Source organism: Sorex fumeus, unplaced genomic scaffold (assembly GCF_029834395.1).
Source record: "Sorex fumeus unplaced genomic scaffold, SorFum_2.1 ptg000051l, whole genome shotgun sequence".
Taxonomy (NCBI): domain Eukaryota; kingdom Metazoa; phylum Chordata; class Mammalia; order Eulipotyphla; family Soricidae; genus Sorex; species Sorex fumeus.
Window position 1 is genome coordinate 2,398,861 of NW_026606108.1, and position 25,505 is coordinate 2,424,365.

Below are 25,505 nucleotides of genomic sequence, written 5' to 3' on the forward strand. Positions count from 1 at the left end.
AAAAAGCAAGCAAGATGATGGAGTTACTGCTCATGTTCCTTCACCCCCTCCCCAATGGGTGAGTAGGAGGGCACTTTTGCAGAAGGGACAGGTCTGGGGCCACGGGCTCCTTGGCAACACAAACGGGGAGCATGTTTAAAGGGCCAAAGGCAGTCCAGTTACTCCAGACTTCGTATACATCTCCAGAGCTTTCTCTTTGACTCTAACTTCCTGTTATTATAAAAAGGCTTAACTTCGGGGACATTTTATGTTGGTTGTCAGGTTAGCCCCAGAAGATGAGTTTTGAAAACAGGTGACAAGGAGGAAATGACGGGGTGTTAATGAGAAGATAAGAAGTCAGTGATTGCTGGGATGCCAGGAAGGGAGACTTAGGTTTTCCACAGGCTCCCATCTTCTGCTTGTCAAATACTGACCCACAGGATGACTGTCTGACAAGTTAAGATTGCATAGTGGTGGTCAGAGAGAGAGAGTAAGTGGGTAGAGGCCTTGCTTGCATGCACTGCCAGGTGTGCGCCCCCCATTTCCACAAATAAAAAAGACTGTAGCATGGGGCTGGCCAGCTAATACAGGCACAGAGGTCATTCATGAGACCAATCCTGGTACTGCCTGATGCCCTGAGCACAAAGCTGAAAGTAGCCCCCAAGCACCACTAGGTGTAGCCCAACTCCCTTTGCACCCCCCCCCCCCAATTTCACGGGTATCAGATTGTTCCTTGAAGTGGCACCATTACCATCATTGTATCACTGTCATCCTGCTGTCCATTGATTTCCTCGAGCAGGCACCAGCAACGTCTCCTTTATCTTAGCCCTGAGATTTTAGAAAGTGCCACATTCGAGGTTCTTTCAGGGTCAGGGGAATGAGACCCATCATTGTTGCTGGGTTTTGGCATATTATATATGCCACAGGGAGTTTGCCAGACTTTGCCGTGCAGGCAGGATACTCTCGGTAGTCTGCCAGATTCTCCAAGAGTAAGAACTAGATAATAAGAGGAGCTAGGTTTTATAGTGTCTGGGTCTTGGCCATTGATGGGATAACATGGCGCCAGGGGGCAGTTGGTAGGTATAATGCCTACCTACTGGAAGATCAGGGATCTGGGTGGAGGAGGCCCAGTCCTGATCTGAGCAGGCTTGGAGATCTCAGCCCCAGGCCCCACATGCCTGGGTTCCTCTGCTGGTTCCTTCATGCGTGAGGGTCATCTGAACATGTGGAGAGTGATCTTAAGCATGGTTGTGGCTGGTTCCAGAGGTCTTCAGTTCCCCGGTCTCTGCTCAGGGCAGGGAGGGAAACTCAACCCACCCCCTCCAAGGGGCCTTCGGTGAGGACAGCCAGGCGCGGGGGCAGGAGACTCTGTGGCACCATAGACTTAATGAAATGAGAGCTTGAAGGTGGGAGATGGGGAGTGTGGTCTGTGAGAAAGAAAGCCAACAGCCTGATGGTGGCTGGAGCTAAGGAAAGCAGAGGGGGCTGTGGTTGGATAATAAGAAAATCTTTAAGGAGCTAACATCTGAGAATGTAGGAATTAGTGGAAGGGAGCATGCTTCTTGTTATGTTTTGGCTTTCTCAATCTTGACTGTTTCTCATGGCTCTCTGTGATCTTCGTGGGCATTTCTCTAAAAGAGGTACATGGCAGGGGGCGGCCTCCCGAATGATATACTCTCACTCTCCAGATAATTTCATTGCATTAACGGGACACAGAAGACCAAAGTAGTTGTGAATAGACCTTTCCAGAAAATAATTAGGGAGCTATATTTAGCTCCTAACCTATCTTAATAGCAACCTTTCAAGTTCTGCGGTCACATTTTTGGTTCCCAAAATAAAACTGCTGATTTCTTTAAAAGGCAATGATATTCAAAATTAATGCTGAGAAACATGCTAACTTGAGAATAGGGTCTAGATTTAGACACTCACCTCTATCAATTCTTGACCAGAGAAAACCATAAGCTTTAGAGAAGTAAAAGTCAACATGGAGAAGCATTCTATTCTTAATCTATGGTTAGCTAATTATTATCAATTATTAGTTAATTAACTAGTTATCATAAATTTATTATCAGTCATTCATGAAATATTAGAATTCCCTCTCCTCCTCCTTTATCCCCAGTCTGTAGAGCATAGCAAATGAGGTGAATCTGCAGGTCTTCCTCCATATTAGACATTGGAGGCTCAGAGAAACTTGACTGCGGATCAATCACTAAAGGAAAGGTAGAAAGAAACCCTGTAGAGGAATATCAAATACCCAGTAGAAGTGAAGAACAGGAGAACTGGACTTCAGCAGGAAGCTCCACACTGGGGCAGGGCTGCTGGACTAAGTTAGGAAAGGGAACACTAGGACAATGGGGAGGAGGAAATGCCTGCCACAGAGGCAGGGGTGGGGGGGGAGGGAAACTGGGCACATTGGTGGTGGGTAGTGGGCACTGGTGAAAGGACTGATGTTGGAGCAATATATACCTGCAACTCGATCATAAATATCTTTGTAACTTTGTAATGCACAGTGATTCAATTAAAAAGAAAACCCTGTGGGTGTGTGAACTGAGTCCTTAGTCCCCCACGGAGCACCCCCAAGGCACGGTGGGATGTGGCTTCCATCAGCTTGTAGCCTGGCTAAACCTCCCACGGAGAACAAAAAATCAACTAAAAAATTAAAACTAAAATGGAGCCCGAGCCCGTGAAAGGGAAAACGGTTCCTAGCTTGGTTTGAAGAACCATGGACAGCGGCAGGCTGGGCCTGCGGAGGCTGGTTCTCCCCATCTCCACGGGGAATCCGGGGCTCGGCCGATCGATGCCCAAAGGCACCGACTCAGGAATTTCTTCAATTCATGACAAAATGATACGTGTTCCTGCACACGGGGCGTGGATTCCATCGGAGGAGGGTCCGGCGGGGAAGCCCGGTGCGGGCAGAGGCGGGGTCTCCGCACTCGCGGCGCGCGCTCCTGCTCCTGCGCTGGGGAACCCGCACCCACCGCAGCTGCCCGAGGAGCCGCGCCATGTGCTGGTGGCTCTGGGCGCTGCTGCTGCCCGCCTGGCTGTCCTGGGCACTGGGCACCCGCGGCTCGGAGCGGCGCAGGTGAGCGCGGGGCTTTCCCGGGGGTCCCTCGCGGCTGCGCACGGTGCGGCTGCGGGGTTGGGGGGTCGGGGTGCGGGAGAACGCCTCTCCGACGGCGTGACTGCCGCCACGGGCAACCTGGCGGGACCAGCGAGCCTGGGGCCCGAGCCCGGCCTCCCCGAGCGCGCAGCCGCGCTCCCGCCGGCCCAGTGCCCCGGCCTGCAGCCCCGGAGACGCACGGCAGCACCGCCCGCACCTGCGCTTCGGGTGCCTTGGGGCTGAGGGGGCGCCCGGGGTCGGGGCCGCTGGGCTGCGGGACGAGCTGGAGGACCTGGATCGCGCTGGGGTCTCCGCCTCGGGCCCCCGGGCCCCGCCGCCCGCACCTTGCACCCGCGGCTCCGCCCTCCGCGTAGACTCCGCCCCGCGCCTGAGGCCCCGCCCTCCAGAGAGGACTGCGCCCGCCATACAGCCACGCCCTTCTTTAAGGCCACGCCCCCGCAGGCTTAGCCCTCCCCAGCCGCCCCACCCATCCTAGGAGGCTCCGCCCCCATAGCACGCCCCGCCCGCTCTTTCCCGGAGGCCCCGCCCTCTTTTCTGGTCCCACCCCGCCTTCCCCAGAGGCTCCTCCCTCCCGGGAGGCTCCTCCCTCTCTTCCCCTGCGGCTCCGCCCATGCTCTTCGGAGGCTTCCTCCCTCCCTAGAGCCGCCTTCCTCTCGGCCCTTCCCGGCGGCTCCGCCTGGCCTTGGACGAAGCCGCGCCCCCGCACAGGCTCCGCCCAGGCCCCTCTGAAGAACCGCCCCCTCGCAGAGGTTCCGCCTTTCTCCCGCCGAGGCCCCGCCCCGCCCCGGAGGCTCCGCCCTCCCCTCCCCCTCCGCCTCCTCCGCTCGGGGCCAGCGCGGCGGCGGCGGCGGCAGCAGCAGGAGCAGCCCCGGCTGCGGGTCGCGACGGCGGCGGGGCGCCCCCTCCCCCGTGCCGGGGCGCGGCGGAGGGATGTGGGGCTTCGCGGGGAGGAGGCTTTTCGGCATCTTCTCGGCCCCGGTGCTGGTGGCGGTGGTGTGCTGCGCGCAGAGGTAGGGTCGCGGCGGGCCGGCGGGCGCGGGCGGCGGGCCGGGCCGGGCCGGGCGCGGGGCTGTGCGGCGCGGGAGCCGCTCACCGCCGTGTCTCCCCACGGCCCGCAGCGTGAACGACCCCGGCAACATGTCCTTTGTGAAGGAGACGGTAGACAAGCTGCTCAAAGGCTACGACATCCGCCTGAGACCCGACTTCGGGGGTAAGCGGGGTGCGCGGCCGCTGCGGGGAGCCGGGCGCGGAGGAGGGGGCGGGGGCCGCTTCCGCCGAGCTGCGGCGCCGTGCGGGTCGCGGGCCGGGGCGCGGGGCGCGGGGCGCGGGGCGCGGGTCGTGGGTCGTGGGGCTGCGTGTCGCGAGGCCGCGGGGCGCGAGTTGCGGGGCCGCGGGGCGCGGGACTGCGGGGCGCGGGGTTCCGGGACGCGGGGCTGCGGGGCGCGGGCGGCGGCTGCCCGGGCGCCCCCTGCGCGCCGAGCTCCCCTTCCCGGGCGCCCCTGTGCGTCCTGCCCCCCTCCCCGGAGAGACCCCGCGGGAGCCCGCTGATCCCCCGTCGTGCTTCCTGCAGGTCCCCCGGTGTGTGTGGGGATGAACATCGACATCGCGAGCATAGACATGGTTTCTGAAGTCAACATGGTAAGTGCGCCCCCTCCACCTCCCTGTGCTGTGCCGAGACCCCTGGCCCAGAGGGCAGTTGGCACCCGCGGCCTTCTGGCCAGCGGCGCCGAGCACCCCGAGCCTGGCGCTGCACCCCTTGCACTGGACCTGTCGTGCGCCCCGGGCCAGGCCTGGCCCTGCGCCCAACTGCACCCTCCCATCGTTGCACCCCCTGCACCCAGCCTGGTGTGCGCCCCTGCGCTGGTCGTGGCGTCCGTCCCAAGCATCCGGTCTGGCGTGGGTCCCCTGCATCCGCCTGGCATGGTGGGCGTCGCGGGCCTCGGAGCTGGCGGTGCAGTGCACGCACCTGGGCGCAGGGTCTGGGGGTCCTGTGCTCGCAGCCAGTCAGGCAGAGGTCGGTCCCTGGTCCTGGGGCTGCCCGGGCACAGTCTCGCTTCCTTAGCAACAGGCACTGGGGGAAGGCGAGGAGTGGGGGCGGCCCGGCACCTCGGTACTTCGGGTGGCCTCTGTGGACTTCTGGACAGCGATGTTGGCGGCTGGTAGGGGTGGCCGTGTGTCGGGGTGTCGCAGTTGGTGTCCGAGGCTGGCCTGGTGGCACCTGCAGGGTCTAGGCTCTGCCCGACGCTGTCCGAGGTGCTGATGGGGCCCGGGCACCTGAGTGGTAGGCAGTAGAGGCCGACCTGAGTGGTTCGTCGGGTGGGTGGTGAGGGTGCACCCGGGGAGGAGGACTCCGGATGCCCACCCAGCCCGCGAACACTGCAGGGTCATGGCCACGGGTCTTGGCTTGGGATACTTTCGGGCGACTGGGAGTGTCGTCGAGAAACGACAGGGAGGTTCACTGAGCTGGGGGTTGGGAGTTGGGCTTTATTTTCTACTGAGCGAGAGGGTGAGAATGAGTGATGGGAGATTTGGGGTTAGGACTCACAGTGGCACTTTCCTTTGGGGATGCGTTCGTGGGACTGGGTTTCAAAGTGTCTTCACGGCTCTGTAAAATCTTGGCTAAGGGAGTCGAGGGCAAACTTGGTGTCAGTTCACCCTTGTTCTGACCAGCTCCCTCTTAGGAGATTCTTGAGCCCACCCGTGTGATGTGGGAGCTTGGGGCTCCCGCGTCTAAAACCAGCCCTTCATCGTTAGTTTGAAGCAGACAGACTTGAGAAACATTGACCCAAGTTGTATGATACATGAGCATTTATGGGAGAACATGAACTTGAGCTTAGGGGCCCAAGTGATAGCACTTACCTTGCATGTAATTAAACGGGTTTGATCCCCAGCACCCTATAGGATCCCCCGAATCTCATCAGCAGTTCTGTCTTAGTGCAGAGTCAGGAGTTAGCCCTGGGCACCTCCAGATGTGGCCTCCAAATCAACCAATCAACCCAAGTCCCTGGGGTTTAGGACAGACTCAGAGAGCCATACCAGTGGTGCTGGGGGCCCTGGTAATCCCTGGCAGGGGTGCACATCAAGGCAAAAACTTCTTTCCTGTGAGCTGCCTCTCAGTCCCTAAAACTAATCTTTGAAACAGAATGGTTTGTGTGATATATATCTATGGGCATGTGCTGTCGAGAATTTGTAGGAATACATCTGTGAGCATGCAAAATTATTTTCATCAAACTTTCACACTTGTGCTGAGGATCCTGAAATTATGCGTGAGTTTTACAAAAATCATAACTTTCTGTAATGTATATCTCTTAGAACATTTGTATACACAATGCCATTGTAACGAATGGCATTGAATGTTGAGAAACAGAATGAATATGAATGTACCTATGTGAAAAGTTTATATTATATAGATGTATCTTTTCTTTTTGTTAAGTTATTGAAATTAATTTTCTCCAAAAGATATATGTCATGATTTTTAAGGAAATTAATATATTCAAGATCAGTGCATCATAATTTTTTAACTTTCCCCCCAATATTTAAAAAAATCAGGAGCCTTACAGTCTCTAGAGGACAGTACTTTATGTAGAAGCTAATTGAATATTTAGTTTATTTTCAAGTTAAAACGCTTTATTAGGGCCAGAGGGGTAGCTCAGCTGACAAAGTGCATGCAAAGCCTGGCCTGGTGCACAGGACTGGGCGTAGCCCCTGAGCACTGCAGATTGTGACCCTACCACTACAACAAAAATGTTTCACTGACTGTCAGATGAAAGCAAAAAACTCTGTTGACATGACTCTTTAAGAACTCTGTATGTATTAGAACAACCAGGGGACTGAAAATGTATTGCAACGAACTTTCATGTTTATTTTGACTTAATTTTAAAACTCAGTCGTTCCGTTGTTTTGCTCTCAGGTGTATCTGAGGTACCTTGGAAACTTCATTCCTCATCACCTAATTCATGCCCCATGAAGCAAAGTGTCCCAGTTTTCTCCTGGCCCAGTAATATAAACACACATTTCAGATACAATCACTGTTATCTTTAACATCTTGAAGTAAGCTTTCAGAAGCCACTGACTGTGGTATTCTTGTGTGCATATTCTTTTGTTTCCTTTTTTTGGGGGGTGGTATTATTATTATGATGGTGATTTTTCTGGCTTTCTAAACAAGTGTTTTGAAAACTAAATGGGGACTATTCTATCGGAACATGAATCCATTTGACAGATTCAGCCACCTGCCAGCCATTAGAAATATCTTCCACTGAGAATTACTTGGTATCATGAGCTTTAAAATCTAGTCTCCCTTGTCCTGTGTATTTACTGATAATCATAGCTATAAAATTTGATAATTAGAGGTGAAGAAGAGAAAACGTGTGAACCTCAGATTCTCAATCATGTTCCTTAAATAAACTTTAAATGGTACGTATGAATTTCCTTGGTCTTTTTACTAGGATTCCAAGGTTATGATTTTGCTTTCAGGATATTGTAACTATCAGAGAAGTGTGCCAAATAGTTACAATAAAAGGAAGACTGCAGTAAGTGCCACCAGCAGAGAAAGAAGAAAGGGGTGCCCAGAAGAGTGGAAAGGAAAGGGGTGATAGGAAGGAAGAGGAAAAGAGAAAGGTGTGATATGATTTTGATAAGCTTCATGGAGGAAATTCTGTTTAATTTGTGTGAGCAAAGTGAATAGAAGCATGAGTGGTGTAAAGAGAGGAGGATGTTCTGGGTTAGGGGAGCAAACGCCCATATTTGGAGGATAGAAGAATGGGTTGAAGAGTGTGGAATGGGGACTGATAAAAATGACATTGGAGGGACCAGTCCCACAGCACATGGCACTTGCCTTGCATATGGTTGACCTGAGATCGATCCCTGGCACCCCATATGGTCTTCTGAGCCCACCAGGAGTTATCTGTGAGCTCAGAGCCAGAAGTCAGCTCTGAGTATTGCTGGCTGTATCACCCAAACCCACAAACGAACAAAAAAGATGATATTGGAAAAGTAGGCAAAAAGACCTCCTCCTTCTCCACCATGCTAAGAGATTCACACTATAATTTTCAAGAAACAAGGAACCATTAATGATTTTATAGTGGTGATTGGTCAGTGTTTTGGCTGAAAGATACATTTTAAGGGAGGATTCTGGAAGGGAAGAACAGAATTCGCAAGAAAACAGAGTAGATATTCCCGGCAGTTTACTCCAGGTTCTTAGAGATAGATCTTTACGAGTGCTCTCTGATATTTTAAACGGGGTGGGTAAACATGTATAGATCAGGTGGGAGGGAAATGTGCTTATTCATGATCCCTTTTGGGCTTCCAGGAAAGAATATTAATAAATATTGCACCATAGTAGTGCTGTTGATTTTTCCCTGTAAACAATAATACAGCGCAACTTTTATCTACCAATAGTGCAGTCAGCCCCCCAATAAACTTTGACCTAAACAAACTAATTAATAAATATATAATACATGTACCCCATGATGTATTCAATATGCCAAACACAGTAACAACAAGTCTCATAATGGAGATGTTACTGGGCCTGCTTGAGCAAATCGAGGAACAACGGGAGGACAGTGACAGTGACAGTGATAATACATGGACATGTTTGGAAAATTGACTTTTTTGGTAAAAGTAATCTAAGAATGGGTTTGAGTGTTTTCATATTTCACACAATTTTCATAAAACTTGGTTCATGAAAAATGATTTTTTGCAGTTCTCTTTTTCTTATCTTTCAGTTTTTCTTTCCCACACTTTATTTTTAGTTGACTGACTTGAAAACAGTCAAGTAAGGATGTTTTGTGTTCAACAACTTCCCTTATTTTTCTTTGCCTTTGTTTTAAAATTTTAGATAACTTAAAATTATGCATAGTTGGTGTAATTTTTGAGATGAAATCTACTTATGTAAATGGTGTGAAAGAATACAGCCTACTGAAAATGATTTCATGTGTTATAATTCTGGTGGCCCTAACACATTAGAACCATATTTCAAAAAGACGTTAAACAATTATGACGATAAACACATAAGGGAAATTATGGAATAAAAAGGAAACATAAGGAGCTAAAAATATAGGTTCCTTAGAACATTCTGCTTTTAAAACAGTTTTTAAAAGGTGTCATGTGAGTTACTTTGCAAATCTGAATTATTTGGCTAAGTTATTGTTTCTTATATCAGAGCAAAAGCATGAATTTAATTTTCACTTGATTAGCTATAAACAATTGAGGATACCCATTTTCCATAATTACGACACCATATTTGATGGGGTTAAGACAGTAGGCAACAAATCATAAAGGTAAATATATATATATATATCCCTCTATGTATATCTATATCTATCTATATAGATAGATATGCCTCTTAGAGAGCCCGGCAAGCTACCAAGAGAATCGTGCCTGCATGGCAAGCTACCCGTGGCATATTTGATATGCCAAAAACAGTAAAAATAACGGGTCTCATTCCCCTGACCCTGAAAGCACCTCCAATATGGCAGCATTGGGAAAGACGAGTAAGGAGAGGCTGCTAAAATCTCAGGGCTGGGACGAATGGAGACGTTACTGGTGCCTGCTCAAGTAAATTGGTAAACAATGGGATGACAGTGACAGTGACAGTGACTGTACTTTGTTATTATTCATACTTTAATTATTTCTTTAAAATGAACTTAATTCTAGTGAAAAATCTAAGTGCAGAATAATCTTATATGTGATGGCTATATGTCAAAAATTACTATCTTTTATTTTATTTTAGGTGACACAGCATGTACACTTAGTTTGTGTGAGAAAATCTATCCATTTCCCCAGCTCTTTGTATTCCTTTCCCTTTCATTGCATTTTTCCCCCTTAGAAAACCCACTTTGCTTATAAATGTTTAGACTTGAGATAAGTATAGAGAATTGGAACATAGTTTAAGCACAGTTCAGGAGCAGCTTTGGAAAGCATGGCCGTCAAACACGCACTGTCTCGCTTTTTCAAATCTTACTGTGTGGTTGTGTGTATGTGCATCTTTGTGTGTGTGTGTGTGTGAGTATAGAATCATGCATGTGCACACGCACACCCATTGACCCTGCCACTTTGTCTTTTCAGAGGAGAGTGAGTGAGCTGGGATCAGAGATTTGGGGAATTCAGTTTTTGACCCAACTGATGCTAGCCAGTGTGCCCTCTCTCACTTCCAAATTTCTGTCTAAAGGTACCTCTAGTAGTAGGTGCTGGGAGGGCAGCCTATACCCAGAGCCTTGGGAGATTCTCAGGCAGAGTAGTGGAATCACAGGAGTTTGGGTTGAGTAGTAAACAGAGCTCAGTATTGGGCTGGAGAGCTGGCACAGTGGATAAGGTGCTTGCCTTGCATGCAGCTGACCTGGAAGTTGATCCCTGATGCGACATGTGGTCCATAAGCAGTACCAGGAGTTGGTCCAATAGCAGATTCAGGGGTAAGCCTCAAGAAATGCTTAATGGGGCTCCCAAACCAAACCTAAACCCAAACCAATGCCAACTTAATATTACTCGGAACTTTGGGCTCTACTTCTGAGCTTGTAAGAACATCTTGTTTTAGGCCAATCACTTAAGTAGTTTAATCGGAGTCTTTCCTAGGTGTCTGTCCTTAGCTGAAAGCAGCAATTCCAAATTGCTAGAATGGAGGGTTTCTTCTATACAGATGGACAGATGGTCTTGGGAATGACATCCACAGCCACACTGGCATATTCGAAAGCTGCCCTTGGCTGGTTTCTTCCAGAAAGGCCAGGGCCTTCCTCAGAGTTGGCATCCGAATTGTTATTAGCCTTTGAAAGGTAGGAAATGTGCTAATGCTCTTATTATAAAGTAAGCTGGGGGATGACTCAGCAGAAAGTAAAGAAGTGTTTTTCTGACCCAGTTGGGGTTGGAAAATTGCTTACACAGAAGGACGGCACTCGTGGGGTCAGTTCCTTGGAGCTGAAGCCCGTTGGTATTTGCTCTCTGATTGCTGTGTTTTGGAGGTAAGGTTGTTTATTGAGGACATTACTTTTCATGGGCAGTATGTTTCATGCATAAGTTATGATCATGCATCAGTGCCGGGCACTGATAAGGAAGCATATAATGAGCTTCAGTGATGGAGGAGAGTAATACCTTTATATTATGCTCTTTATGAAGGGAATTGCATATTAGAAGGAATGGTATGGTGCATGCAAAAGCAATGCTGTTTTCGTCTTTGCCCTGGGGAGACTGTGAAGTTTGTGTGCTCCGTCTCAATGCAAAGATTGCATGCATTGTCCTGTGTGGAAGGTCTCTTGCCGGGCTTTGGGATCCCGGCTGCATGGCTTATAGAAGATATCCAGCAAGTGTTGGTGCAGATCCTACTGACATCTGGTGAGTGTTTTGGGTCTCATGAGGAAGACAACATGGAGTCCAGATTTGACTTGACACCAGCTGGCTGGTTCTTCTTCTCTTGGCACCATGAAGACCCAGGTTCACTACTGCTCAGGGGGTTCATTCTATTGTGAGACGAAGAGGGAGAGTAGAAAATCATCCTTCTCTTTTGAAAATTTTATTTATTTATTTATTTATTTAATTGACTCACCAGGAGATACCCAGTTACAGAGTTGTTCATGATTGAGTTCAGTCACACTGTATTGTAACACCCACCCCTTCACCAGTGCACATTTCCTGCCACCAAAGTCCCTAGTTTCCCTCCTGCCCACTCAGCCTGCCTCTGTGGCAGACACTTCTCTCTCTCTCTCTCTCTCTCTCTCTTTCTTTCTCTGTCTCTTTTTCTCTCTGTGTGTCTCTTTCTCTTCCTTTTCAGACCTGTGGTTTGCAATACTGTTACTGAAAGGGTATCACACACATCCTTCCCTCCTTCAGCACTCAGTGGAGCACGTTTCTTAAGTCACGGTGGCAGGTTCGAGCATGGCGGACACACAGTCTCCCCTCCATTTGTATAGGAGAGGGGAGGGGATTCTCCTGTTTGAGAGGGCAAGTGGCCGACTGGTGGGTGAGGGTGCACAGTACGTTTCCCTCTGGACTGGTCCTCTGAGGCCCATTCCAGAGCTTGTGTGAGTGGAAAGAAAGATTTCTGGTGAAGGGTCTCTAACCTGTGATCTTCCTTGTTTAGTATTTGGGGGAAACAACATGAAGAGAGCAAATTGGGGCCAGAGTGACAGAACAGCGGGTAGGGCACCCCTCTTGGGTTCAATCCCTGCCACCCTGTAGGGTCCTCTGAGCCCACCAGGAGTGATCCCTGTGGTTCCAAAGCCAAAACAAAACAGAGAAAGAGAAAGAGTTTGTGTGTCTTGACATTTTCAGCTGCCCAAGCCCAAAATAGCTTGTGGATTTTGAGTTTTTACTCTTTAATTTTTGTTATTCTATTTCAGTAATAGAACTCTCTATTATTATTGTTGTTATTATTTTTAAAAATAAGGGTAATTTATCCTAACCCACTCATTGAAACTCACTGATCATTTATTCAAACAAATAAATGAAGCTGACTTATCATTTGCAATCTTTCAAATTGTTTTAAAAGATTGTGGAAAAAGGGAGATAATACATTCCTTAGAAGCTGTGTATTATTTTGCAGTTCATGACAGCATTTGCCAACATTTTGTTTGGTTTTGTTGGGTTTGGGGCTGTACCTGGTAGTGCTCAGGGCTTGCTCCTGGCTCTACACCCAGGAATCTCTCCTGGTGGGACTTGGGGGACCCTCTGAGGTGCCAGGGATTAAACCTAGGTTGGTCGTGTATAAGACAAACACCGTGCCTACTGTATTATTGCTTAGGCTCTGTCACCCTTTTTAATACCTGCGGATTGGGGAATAATAGGAGAAATATTTTGCAGACTGACTGATGGCTAAGGCAGAACTAAAACTTACATGTAGTTAGTACTTTATTAAATCCAGTGTTATAAAATTACACTTTTAAAAAATTTTTGGGCCACACCTGACTGTACTCCTGGCTCTGTGTTTAGGGATCACTCCTGGCGGGCTCAGGGGCCCATATGAGTCGCTTGGGATCAAACCTTGGTTGGCCATGTGCAAGGAAAATGTACTATCATTCTGATATCCTAAACTACAACCTATTAAAGCAAGTATGGCATCCACTTTGTTTAGCTGCTCTGTTATGGGGGGGGAAGGATTTTTGATCGACCTCAAGAAAATTTCCATCATGGACCACAGACTGAAGAACCAGAATTTAAGAGACTTCTTGGTCACATCTGATCATCAGACTTGAGCCTGAGGCAGTGAATAGCCGTGTTAGCCTCAGGAAAGGCTGTGGTTAATGCATGGCAGACCAGGAATACGATCCTGCCTCTTTGGTTCTTTGTTCGCTTCTGCTTCAGGACAACCAGAGATGCTCTGTTGGGGCTCATGGGATTTGGCCTCCTTCCACGATCCTTCACTATTGGCCACATTTGATCCTTCCATTGTATTTCCCCATGAAACCTTAGTCATCCCCCAAGGAGACTTGTCAGTGCTAAGTAGAATTTGGGTATGGTTGGCAAGTATATGCCAAGTGTGCTCCTCTCTGTTTAAGGAAATTGTGTGTGTGTGTGTGTGTTTGTGTGTGTGTGTGTGTGTGTGTGTGTGTGTGTTTGGGCCACATCCAGTAGTGCTCAGGGTTCTCTCCTTGCTCTGTGTTCAGAGATCACTCCTAGCTGTGTTCAGTTCCAGGTTAGCTGTATGCAAAGCAAGCGTCCTCCCTGCTATACTGGCTATACTGTCTCTGTAGCCCTGATGGTTAGGGACATTTTGATGGTTTTATCAGACAGGATTTTCTGGGACTCTGCCGTTTCCCTTCAGTGGCTGCTTGGCACTGCAGGGATGTTGTGGTGATTTTCATTCATTCATTTCCTTGCTTCCAAGAGCAGTAGACTTCCGGGTCCCTTAAGTCCGTCATTAAGAAGGGTTTCTCTTGGGGCTGGAGAGCTAGTGCTGCAGGGAGAGCACTTGTCTTGCAAGCATCCAACCTAGGTTCTATCTCTAGCATCTCCATATGGTTCCCCATTCACCAGGAATGTTGCCTGAGCATCACTGAAACAGACAAAAACAAGTTTCTCTAGCTGCAGTAAATTTAGTGAACTCACACATAGGTCAGTTCCATCTGGAAATGCTTCAAGACTGAGAGGTCATTATCCCAATGATCTCTGTGACTGGGTGTTCAGACAGGAGTCAGTCCCCAGGAAGAGAATGTGGGTGGTGTCTCAGTAGGAGGGTTTCATGCCTTGCCATGACTCTACAGGGATCATCCTGGGCACCTCCAATAGAGAGAGAACACCAGAACCATTTGTAAGTTATGTCATCCACTGTGTTTTTCCATTGACTGAAGTATCACATGGGAACATTAGTGTAATTAACATCAATTTCAGCATGTATGGAACTAATATTTCAGAGGAATTAGATAGAATTAAGATAGAAGGATGTCACAGCTCTTTAAATGCCCTAATTGATGCCTCTCTGCTCAACCTTAAAGAGGATATGAATTCTTTTGGTTGTAGCAGCATCTTATCATACCATAATTCTACAACAAAACTGTTCCTTTTATGTAGAATATTTGCTAAATTCACATACTATGATGGGCTGGAGCGATAGCACAGCAGTAGGGCATTTGCCTTGCATGCAGCCAACATGGCCGACCCGATTTCGATTCCTCCGCCCCTCTCAGAGAGCCCGGCAAGCTACTGAGAGTATCTCACCTGCACGGCAAAGCCTGGCAAGCTCCCCGTGATGTATTCGATATGCCAAACACAGTAACAACAAAGTCTCCAATGGAGACGTTACTGGGCCCGCTCGAGCAAACCGACGAACAATGGGAGGGCCTTTACCTTTACCTTTACCACATACTATGATAAGTGACAAGAAATACAGTTTTATTTGGAACAGAGAAAAGGATATTTGGAATTTATTTAAAGAATAACAAAATCTGGCTAAAAGCATTGTAACTCTGGTGCATATCTATAGTTATTAGTTGCTGTAACATCACTATTCTTTTGCTACTTAACTTCTTGATTAAAACTCTAGCACTGGTGGCATAAACAAGTCAAAGCGTAATTTTTTGAGTTCCATACCCCCACCCTGCCCCATGCCTTTTTAAGTGTTTGTTAATCTCTGGAAGCCAAATATTGTTTAAGAGATACTAATTTATCGTAACATTATTGATTTTTTCCGATCATGCTGACTCTCAGTACCCATCTGAGCAGGAAGTCCATACATTAGGATGAAAATAGACTGGAGTAGATGTGAAGGGCAGTGTCTTTTGTGTGAATGGTAAATGTTTGATCAATGAATTCATGTTGCTGAAGGCACACCTCTGACTGGCTTCATTGTGGACATTTAATTGGGCAATGCAAAATTCGCCATAGCTTTCTGCATGAAGTTTCTTGCAAAGTAGTCATGATCACGATCATCCTGTTGTTTGTTGATTGCCTCGAGTAGGCACTAGTAACGTCTCCTTCATCCTAGCCCTGAGATTTTAAAAAGTGCCATATTCAGGGATCTTTCAGGGTTAGGAGAATGAGACCCATCATTGTTACTGGTTTTTGGCATATTGGGTATGCCACGGGGAGTTTACCAGACTCTGCTGTGTGGGCAGGTTACATTCGGTAGCCTGCCAGTTGTCCAAAGGAAGAATGAGATAATAAGATGTCGCATTCATGGCCACGCGCTTCTGGAAGCTGGGTTTTATAGTCTCTTGTCTTGGCCGTTGATGGGATTACATGGCGCGGGGGGGGGGGGGGGGGGGCGTAGTTGGTGGGTGTGACCCCTGCCTACTGGAAGATGGAGGATCTGGGTGGAGGATGCTCAGCCCCGATCCGAGCAGGCTTGGAGATCCCAGCCCCGGGACCCAAGCAGAGCAGAGTCCTTGCAAAGTAGTCACAGAGAAAAATGTCTGAATTATGAAAGATAGTGCTGGTCCTGTGGGTCTAAAGCAATGGACCAAGGTGCCTTATTTTTGGAGGCATGGCCCGATATTGGGGGTACTGTCATGCTCAGAGTTATTTGAGGGGGCCTGTTTCTCACCATTGGTCTATTTTGTGCTTTTCTTTTCCAAATCAGCACACCACACCTGCTGAAGACAAGTGAGGGGAGGTGTGTTTAGGGTACCAGAACCAGGATCTATAGGTCAGCAAAGATAGTATGTTGATGAAGGCACTTGCCTTGTGTACAACTTTCTATGTTCAATGCCTGGCACCAAATACGTTTCCAGAGCTGGCCAGGAGTTATCCATGAGCACCACTAGATGTGGCATCAGATGCCCCTCCATGCTCAAAAATTAGAATAAAAATAATGCAGGATCCATGTGATTTGATGTTCCCGCTTCTGTTTTATGCAGTTGAACATTCTGCAGATCACTCACTGGCAGAGGCACTCCTTTGACTGTGCTATTGAATGACTTTTCATTTCGGAATATTTCCTTTGTTTTGGCCCCAGGCACCAAAATTTCCTGTGAGGATGTCATTTCTTGTGGTGTGGGCCAAAAAAGAGATTGCTTCAGAGAACACTGTTCTATGGATATATATACATGGGCGCCCCGGAATCTCAGGGCTTCTACTGAAATAAATGGGCAATTATGTGAAAGATGTAAAATAGGCTTCTCTGCTGCAAGAATTGTTGGGCATTTTAATATGTTTCTTAGAGAGGTCGAGAATTCAATATTTATTTATTTATTTACTTATTTGCTTTTGGGGTCACACCCAGCGATGCACAGGGGTTACTTCTGGCTCATGTACTCAGGACTCAGGAATTACTCTTGGAGATGCTCGGGGGACCATATGGGATGCTGGAAATCGAACCCGGGTCGGCTGAAAGGCAAACACCCTACCTGCTGTGCTATTTCTCCAGCTCCTTGAGAATTCAATATTTAAAACTACATCTGGGATTTTTTTCGTTGTGGAGAGCTGGAAACCCCATTACTACTTCCTCATGAAGTTTTTTGCAGAACACAGGTGGGAGAATGAGGAACTCATGCTGTCATCGGAATGGTACAGCTGCTCCTTGCAAGTGAGAACTGAAAAGTAAATTATGTGAAGGAAGAATTTTGCTGATCGTGTCTGCAGCATGGAAGGCATAATTTTGACCAAAAAAAAAATGTACCCATGCATATGGGATATGGGTAATACTTTAATAAGTCACAATATCTTTGTCACCTTCGGGAGGATCTTTGACTCTGTGTTTCCTACAAGCAGGAGAAAATACAGAAGCAGGGATAGATGTGCTGAGGAGGAAGCTGGACAGTGGTTGCTGGGGCTAGTAACTGTACATAAATGTCCAGAACCAGATGTGGCTTCTTGCGACTGCTCGGCATGATGGATGTGTTTGAGAGGCTGGTCTCTAAAGCCTGGAGACTCTCTCTTGGGGCTGCAAGAGGGGGACTAAGTGATGCTCTGATATCATAGCCTTGCGAAGTGTGTTGTGGGATATATTACAGTGCATATGCAGTGATTTGGTGTGCAACTTATCAAACAATTGAGAGCATCATACAATTCACGTTCTTTGTAGTTACGTGTGCGATAGCACAGCGGGTAGGGCGTTCGTCTTACAAGCGGCCAACATGGCCGACCCGAGTTCGATTCCTCCGCCCCTCTCGGAGAGCCCGGCAAGCTACCGAGAGTATTCGATATGCCAGACACAGTAACAACAAAGTCTCCAATGGAGACGTTACTGGGCCCGCTCGAGCAAATCGACGATCAACGGGAGGGCCTTTACTTACTTACTTATGTAGTTACGTGTAGAATAAAATACTTTGTTTTGGTGGGGGCTTTCAGACAATGCTTAGGTGGCCAGAAACCGTATGTGTTGGAACTCTGTCAATAGGCTGAGTAGTTCAGTGATGAGCCCCATCATGCCGTATTGCTTGGGTCTGCTGGGGATGATCAACATCACCCTGATAGTGCCTGGTAGACTAAATGATGGTGAGGATTGAATGTGGCACCTTGTACATGCAAGACATCTGCCCTTGACTCCTTACTATCTCTACAACCCCCGACTTTAATGTGGATGAAATATTCAGTCAGTAATAATTAATACTCCCCCAGAGTATGTTATCTCAAATATTCTTCCTAGGATGAATTTCCTCCAGTCCTATGCTCCTGAACGATTGGTGACAGTGACCCAAGGGACAGATGCATTTTCTGGGCTTTCCATAATCATTGTCATATCAGAAGAGGGCAATATTGTAAGCATCTCTCTAGAGGCCAACTGGGATCTATGCTCTACTCTGGGTTGTAAAACACTGGTGATAATGAGCAAATCCAGAGATGTTCCAGGGAGAAATTAAAAAATGTTAATTGGTTGTGAGGAAAATGGGCTTTGCTGGTCTGCTTGTCTGTGTTTGGCACCGAGAAGTCCAAAAGGCTGTCTGAAAGTAGGAAACTGTTTCAGAAATCTCTCTCTCACCTCACATCACTCTCTGTGTCTCCATCCTTCCCACCTCCTCTGAATTTGGATCAGACTGTATTGCTTTAAAGCTGATCTTGAGTTCATGATTGAGCAGTTCCTCTTCAAGCTTGATGTTTGACTTTATTGTCACAAACCATTTGGAATTTTAATTACCTAGGTAATTTCCACTATTCTCCAGGCTGTTCTGCCTCTCAAGACCATAGGGGGCTAACTTGTGAGATTGTCTTCCGCAGTGGAGAGGGTTGCTTGTCAGGCAGTGGACGCACAGAATGGGTGTACGCAGATGTTGGCCAGGCATTCAGACTCAGTGCTTCTCCACCAGCTCCTTTAAAAGAGGGTGTGCAAATGGCTTCTGTGAATTATCATCCATTGCTGAGTTCTTTGTTTCTTAGAGTCTCTGAGCAGTTTGAAACTTAAATGGCCTTCTCCTCACCTTATCCCCCCTGCTCTGTTTTGCGGGGCTAAGGTGTGACTGCTTTCACAGGTTATCCAGAGGCCAAAGAGAGAGCTCATCCATCCCCAGCACTGCCTGACCCTCTGGGTACTGAACTGGGAGTATGTCTTAAGCACTACTGGGTGTGACCACCCAAAAATAATAGTCATGATAAGAATGCTGATGACTAGTCATTTGAAATGGTGTTTGCAATCTTTTGCTCAGAAGGCAGTTAGTCTGAACCTGGAAGCCACTATTTCAGGTCTCTTAATGCTGTATTTCTCTCAGTCTCAGATGTTTCAGACATAAAGCAGCTATATCCATGCTCATAACTTCCAGTGTCAAGCATAGTTATGTTTGCTGGGTCGGGGGGTGGGGAGTGGGAGGAGGGCGGGTGTTTGAATTTAAAATTGGGAATTTAGGAGTGAAAACTGTAGTGTACTGTAAAACATAATTCCTGTGCTCTTTAAAGAAAAATGTTCCAAACTGAAAATCTATCTCAATGCTATTGGGTGCCAAATTGTTTATATCAAAGATTAAAACAACCTACATTAATTAAATTCATGCACTATTTTTGAATCTTCTGTGGTGGATACATGTAAAATGATGATGTTTTAATATTGTTTGAGTTAATAATCCAGTCCCAAAGGAAGAGCTGTAGATTTTCTGTATGTCATTGGCACTGTAGCATTTCATCTGGGATTAGTCAATATTCAGTGAAGACCATTGTCAGCTATACACCTCCCACTGCCTCCCTGCCCAAAGGGAGAATTTGCATGATATAGCTTCTCTGAAATGAAGCTTTACTATGCATAACCTTAAAAAATTCCTTTTTTTCATTGAAAAGAAAGAAATACATGTATAAAATGTGAGCAAGAAACTCGGGCCTAGGATTGGAGTTCAGAAACTTGCTTATTATGAGACGACAAAATGAGATACGTCAGTTTTATTCTGGGAAAGAAAAATAGTGTGGCTGTGCTGATGTTTGACTTATTTGGAAATGACCTGTCAGGATGTACCAAAGCAAAATGCACAATGAGCCCCAAAGTGGATGCAGCCCGTGACCAGAAGTGATAGATAATTAAAAATGTTCGTGGACTGGAGAGATAGTTTTAAGGGTTGAGCACAGGCTCCGCATCTGGACCCCATGGCACCATATAGTCCCCAAGTACTGAGCCTTCAGTAGGCCCCCAACACTGCCATATATGAAGCCTCCCAAATATTATGTTCATAGGTTTTAGCTCAATATTTTCTCCTGTAGCTATTATCCTGCCCATAGTAGATGGCAGCATTTGGGTAGGGGAAATTGCAGTGCTATCTAAAGAGAGTAAATAAAGGATCTCCTAATTTTTCTCTGCGAAAATAATTTGTTTACAAGGAGCATACATGTACCTCAAAGCTTTTTGGTTTTGTCTTTGAGCCACACATGGCTCTGAGTTCAGGGTTCACCCCTGGCAGTGCTTGGGACCATGCAGTACTAGGGGTTGGCCCAGACCTCCTTCAGACAGAGCATTCACTCAAACTGTTGAGCTCTCTCTCTGACCCTCAGAGTTTATTTTTTCATCCCTCTGCTCTCCCAGCATCAAGTGGGACCATGGGTGGGAGGGATATCTAGTATAGTTTAGGAATCCGAGGGGGTCACGGAGTGTAATTCTGCTCCTTCCCAATGCCAGCAGGCAGGTGGTGATCCCCAACATTGCCCGGTTTGGGGGGAAAGTCAAATAAAAGGGTGCTGTGTTGTCTTCCAGGTGTGATCCAAATGATTTTCACCCCCCTTGCCGGAGAAGCAATGGGCATGGTACTTTCCCACTGCTTTTCCTATAGGTCTTTTGAATGCAAACTTTGGCTCCCTCAAGCTTCATTTTGGCTCCCTGATTTTCTTCATCTTCATCTGTTTTCAAAATGCATGAAGGCGATACCTCCCCCCCCACCCCGCCATGCTCCTCTGCACTTTCTTCAGAGGGAAATGGGATGAAACTTGGTCAGCCAAGGCTGACAGGAAAGCAGGCCTCTGTTAATTGACATCAAACTCCCTGACCTGTCCACTTTTGCTGTGCTTGGTTATGGAAGAGTGAGGAAAGAGAAAACCTCGAAGCCGCACATGCTGTGGGAACAACGGGCGCTCTGGGCTGGCTGGAGCAGAGGCGCACAGACCAGGCTCTCACACTGCTCAACTACTGTCTGTGTCTGATATTAGACCAGTGTGTGCCTCTAGTCTGTGGAGGGGTGTGTGTGTGTGTGTGTGTGCACGCATGCACACGCATGCATGTGTGTATGTGTATGCATGCATGTGTGTGCATGCACGCATATGTGTGTGCATGCGAGACTCTCTACACCAGGATGAAAATAGGTAAAGCAGCACCACCAGCTAAGCCCTGAAGTATGAAGCGAACAGGGTCATCAGAGCCTGTGGAGGCAGCAGGGAAGGAGGTCTCTGGTACCTTGTGAATCTATGTGGTACAACAATATTTTTGATTCTTTGGAGTGAAGGCTTATGCCTCATTTACACTTATTCTCGCAGCTTAGCCTGAAAGAGGATAGACAGAGAGATCCCTAAAATTCGAGACTCAGCTAGAGAGCCAGCTCTGGGCTGCGTGTGCAAGCCTGCCGAAGGCTTGGGTTTGATTCTCAGCCATCTGTGATTCTCTGAGTGCCTCTGAGTGAGTCCTGAGTGCAGAACTGTGAGTAGCCCCCCTGACCACATCTGGCTGTCTCCCCACCAAAAAAAAATCACAGGCATAGCTGAGCACCTGCATTTTTGAGGGAGCACTATAACATAGTGGAGAAGCAGCAAAATCATGTGACGATTTCCCTTTGATGGCAGGGTGGGGTTGGGGGGCTCTTGTCAGCCTTGCCAGCAGTGCTGGTCTAGGCCTGGCTGTGTGGCCTTATGGTTCATTGCTTGGACCCTCTGATGTGGTGCAGTGACCACCAGGGTCATACCCAGCAGTGCCCCACGACCACTTTGTGATGGGGGTCAAACTCAGAGTCTTGCATGTGCCCTTAGCTCCTTTGTGCTCTCGCTCCAGCAATGGAGTTTTCCTTTTTGGATTTACAAAACAACTTGTACCACTTAGGGGTTCCACTGAATTTCTAGTTCAGCTGCACTGGGCAGGCTCATATATGGTCCTTGTTACTGAGGTTGCTCTCTGTTGTCCATTTGTAGAATGCTTCTCTCTCCTTTGCTTATCTCTGCATCATCGTCTGTATTGGAGTGGGTTGGCTAGTCCAGAGCTATTCTCTTCACCTCAAACAATGCCCAACTTGATTAACCCCTGTGATTACAGGTGGAGGTTTCCGTGGGTTCTTCACTAGAGGTCACGATTCAGAATTTGGCTTGTCCTCCCTTCAGGTCTGAAATACTTACATGCCTTCCGGGCTTATAACGTGATTGAAACTCAAGAAGTCGGTACTTGAGTTGAGCCAAGACTGTGGGCAGAGCAGCCAGCTGGTCCTGTGAGTGTGTGGAGAATGAATTAGGAGCTCTCCTTGGCACACACAGCTGGGCCACAGTTGTGGCAACGGTAAGGATGGAGGACGGGCACTTGCTGACAGACAGGGGGCCTGGGAGCCGAGTGGCACACAGTCATCCATTACTGATGGCGTTCCGAAAAGCAATTTGGGAGAAAATTAGATCGGACTAGAAGGCATGGAAAGAAAAGGCTTAAGGGAGCTAGGGCTGGGATAAAAATAGCCCGAGTGGTAAAAGTGTTATAAGGAACAGGATTTTTGATTCTTTAAATACTTGAGTTACTGAGACATCATGCCGGGTTTAATTAGAACATAGATACATACTGGGTGGTACTTTGTCAAAAACAATAGTTAGATCATTGACTCCTGCTCCTCTTAGACTCATCCTGATGGACTTGGAACTCCTGCAGGCGTGTGAGTTCCTGAACTCAGGGCCCCTCACTCCTTTATGGGGTCTCAAAGGGAGGCTGGGGTAAAGTACCTGGGGGTTCCAGAACTGCCGAACTTTCTGGCAGCTTTGGTAGCATTCTTCTCTGCTGTGCTGGGAGGGTGGTGAGTAGGAAGGAGAAAGACTGGTCAAGGCAAGAGGAAAGAGACAGTTGCCTTTATCCAGTTCTGGATTCTCAGTGGCTTTTCTCCTGCAGAGGCTCCTTCCTGAGGGATGCTCTGTGCCTTCCGTGTGCCATGAATGCTGGGCCCAGCTCCTGCTCCCTGGGATGACCAGTCTCCACCCCACAAGCTGATGCAAGTGCAAGGTTCTTCTGGTTCTAAAACCAGACTCTGGCCAGAGGCCTTGTTGGAAATGTTGGTTCTTATTGAATCTTCATTGCAAAATAGTGTCTGCTATTATTATTATTATTTTTAAGGATCATTAAGAAAATCGAGAACATACAAGGAAGTGCCCTTGGATATATTTTATTTTTTGTCATGTGCAGATACTATGTAAGCATTCCTCTTTAAAAAAATACGGCATGCATCAGTTACCATCATGGTTTTCTGTTTTTATATGATGTGAATGGGGGGGGCGGGGGAAGCACACTCTGTGGTGCTCAGGGCTTAGTTTTGGCTCTGAGCTCAGGGATCACTCCTCATGGGGCTCGAGGGACCATATGGGGTATTGGTATCAAACCTCGGTTGACCTCATGCAAAGCAAGAACCCTGCCTGCTGTATTATTGCTCCAACCCCACTTCTCTATAATATTGAGCATTAAAAAAAAGGTGGTGTTGTGAATTGTGTGAGTTTCTGAACTTTCCATTTTAGCAGTTGTGCCTGAAGTGACCAGGTTTTCACTCCTTGGGCCTGGTGCTTGCACACCTGGATCTGCTTAGACTCTTTCAGTGGTGGATGAGTTGTTGTGTATCTTGGTGCAGGTCTTGCTCATTGGTGCTTCCTGGAGAAGGCAGGTTGGCAGGGTTCCTGAGACCCCATAGAGCTGCTGGGATCTCACTGCTGGGAAGCCCGGTGCTGTGCGGGGTAGCGAACCAGTCTCTTGTGCCTCACTCTGGCAGCGCTTGTGCTCTGTTCATCTTTCTCAGCCCAACAGTGAACGGATTGTTCAGTATTTCTCATATGGCTAAATAGTACATTTCGCTTAATTTTTTCCTTTTGTCAACTATTTGGTGATTTTCTATGAATTTCTGGATGGGTAGTTTTGATTAAAAAAATCCTCATGCTTAAATTTTATTGACTGTATCATGTATTATTTCCTCAAGAAATAGTCCATTAGGTAGGATTGCTAAATGAAAATGGTAGTATGAGTAGAAAGGCGTTTGACATAGGTAACCAGCTAGCTTATAAGAAAGCGGCTCTTGATTTTAGTTCTCACTGAATTGTTTAAAAATGATCTGTAACTTTCCTTATAACTGGGTATTATTCCATTGTGTGTATAGAACACAACTTCTTTGTCCTTTTACCTGTTATTGGACTTTTGGGTTTCCATATCTTGGCTGCTGTACTTGGCACTGCAGTGAAATGCAGGGTGTATGTATATATTTTCTAATGAGTGAATTTGTGTTCTTGGAATAGATGGCAAGAAGAAGTTGAAGCAGCACTGAGATTACTGAGCAGGGAGGTGGTGGGTGTAGTGAGATTTGGAGGAGGAGGTGGACTGGAGGAAATATAAGGAGAGTCGTTTGAGAACTTTGGTGAAGGTATAGCAACTATGTACATCAAGTTCATCAAAAGTAACACTGTGATGGGGGCCAGAGAGAGAAAGGACAGTGGGTACAGCAGGTAGGACACTTGCCACGCATGTGGCTGATTTGGTTCGATTCCCTGCATCTCATATGGATCCCCTAAGTACCTCCATAAGTGATTCCTGAGTACAGAACCAGGAGTAATCCCTGAGCATTGCAGGGTGTCGCCCCCAAACCAAAAAAATAAATGAACATTATTATAATGATGTTCCCTGAACTATAATAAACATGACGTGTAACTAATAATCCTTGGCACATTTGTATTGGTGAATGGAAAATTCTTGGTACTTGAAGCTCAAGACTCAGGCAATGTGCTTATTTTGTCCTGTATGGTCCACACCCCGGGCCTCAGATATTTGTCTTCGAGGAAGCTGTTTTTCCTCAAATCTGAAATTTGTCTGTGTCCTGTATTTTGTTTGTTTTTCCTAAAATCTGTTTTCATTATTTCCACTTCAACAAATCTCTCTGCATTTTGTTTTGTCCTTTCATTTCAAATGCGAAATAGAATGCATCTGTATAGAGTGGAGACTCACCATGACCTCCTATTGATTGTCTACGTGTGACTATTAGATTTTCTCTCTTTTGTGGAGGGGGTACCCATAAGTGGTGCTCAGGATGTCCCTCGGCCCCACTAGCCATTCTTGACTGACCATGCCAGCATTTCAGTGTGTTACCCTTGAGATGCTGGAGATACCCAGAGCATCCTGTCCAGACTTGGTGGAGATTGGGGACCTGCACCTGGTGATTCTTAGGGACCATGTGTGATTGCATGCATGCTAAGCCTATGCCCTCAGCCCTGAATTATGCCTTGAATTCTCTTGCATGGCCATTTTTTCTGACTGCATGTTTCTGGCTGCTATCTGGGCAACGGTGTCTCTTGCCCATACCCTTACTGGTGTGTGAATATTTGTGTGGGTAGATTTAATATGTGTTCTCCTGCCTACCTCTGACACAGAATATCC

The 25,505-nt window shown here is 47.4% G+C and overlaps 1 protein-coding gene across 1 annotated transcript in view; it reads left to right on the plus strand.

The window, feature by feature from the left end:
* Positions 1 to 3,924: 3,924 nt before the first annotated feature.
* Positions 3,925 to 25,505, plus strand: part of GABRB3 (gamma-aminobutyric acid type A receptor subunit beta3) — a 180,690-nt gene continuing 159,109 nt past the window's right edge. Inside the window, exons 1-3 of the mRNA XM_056124247.1 lie at positions 3,925 to 4,110; positions 4,219 to 4,310; positions 4,671 to 4,738. Coding sequence (XP_055980222.1) covers positions 4,031 to 4,110; positions 4,219 to 4,310; positions 4,671 to 4,738 — 240 coding nt within the window. The 5' untranslated portion in view covers positions 3,925 to 4,030. The remainder of the gene's footprint in view (positions 4,111 to 4,218; positions 4,311 to 4,670; positions 4,739 to 25,505) is intronic.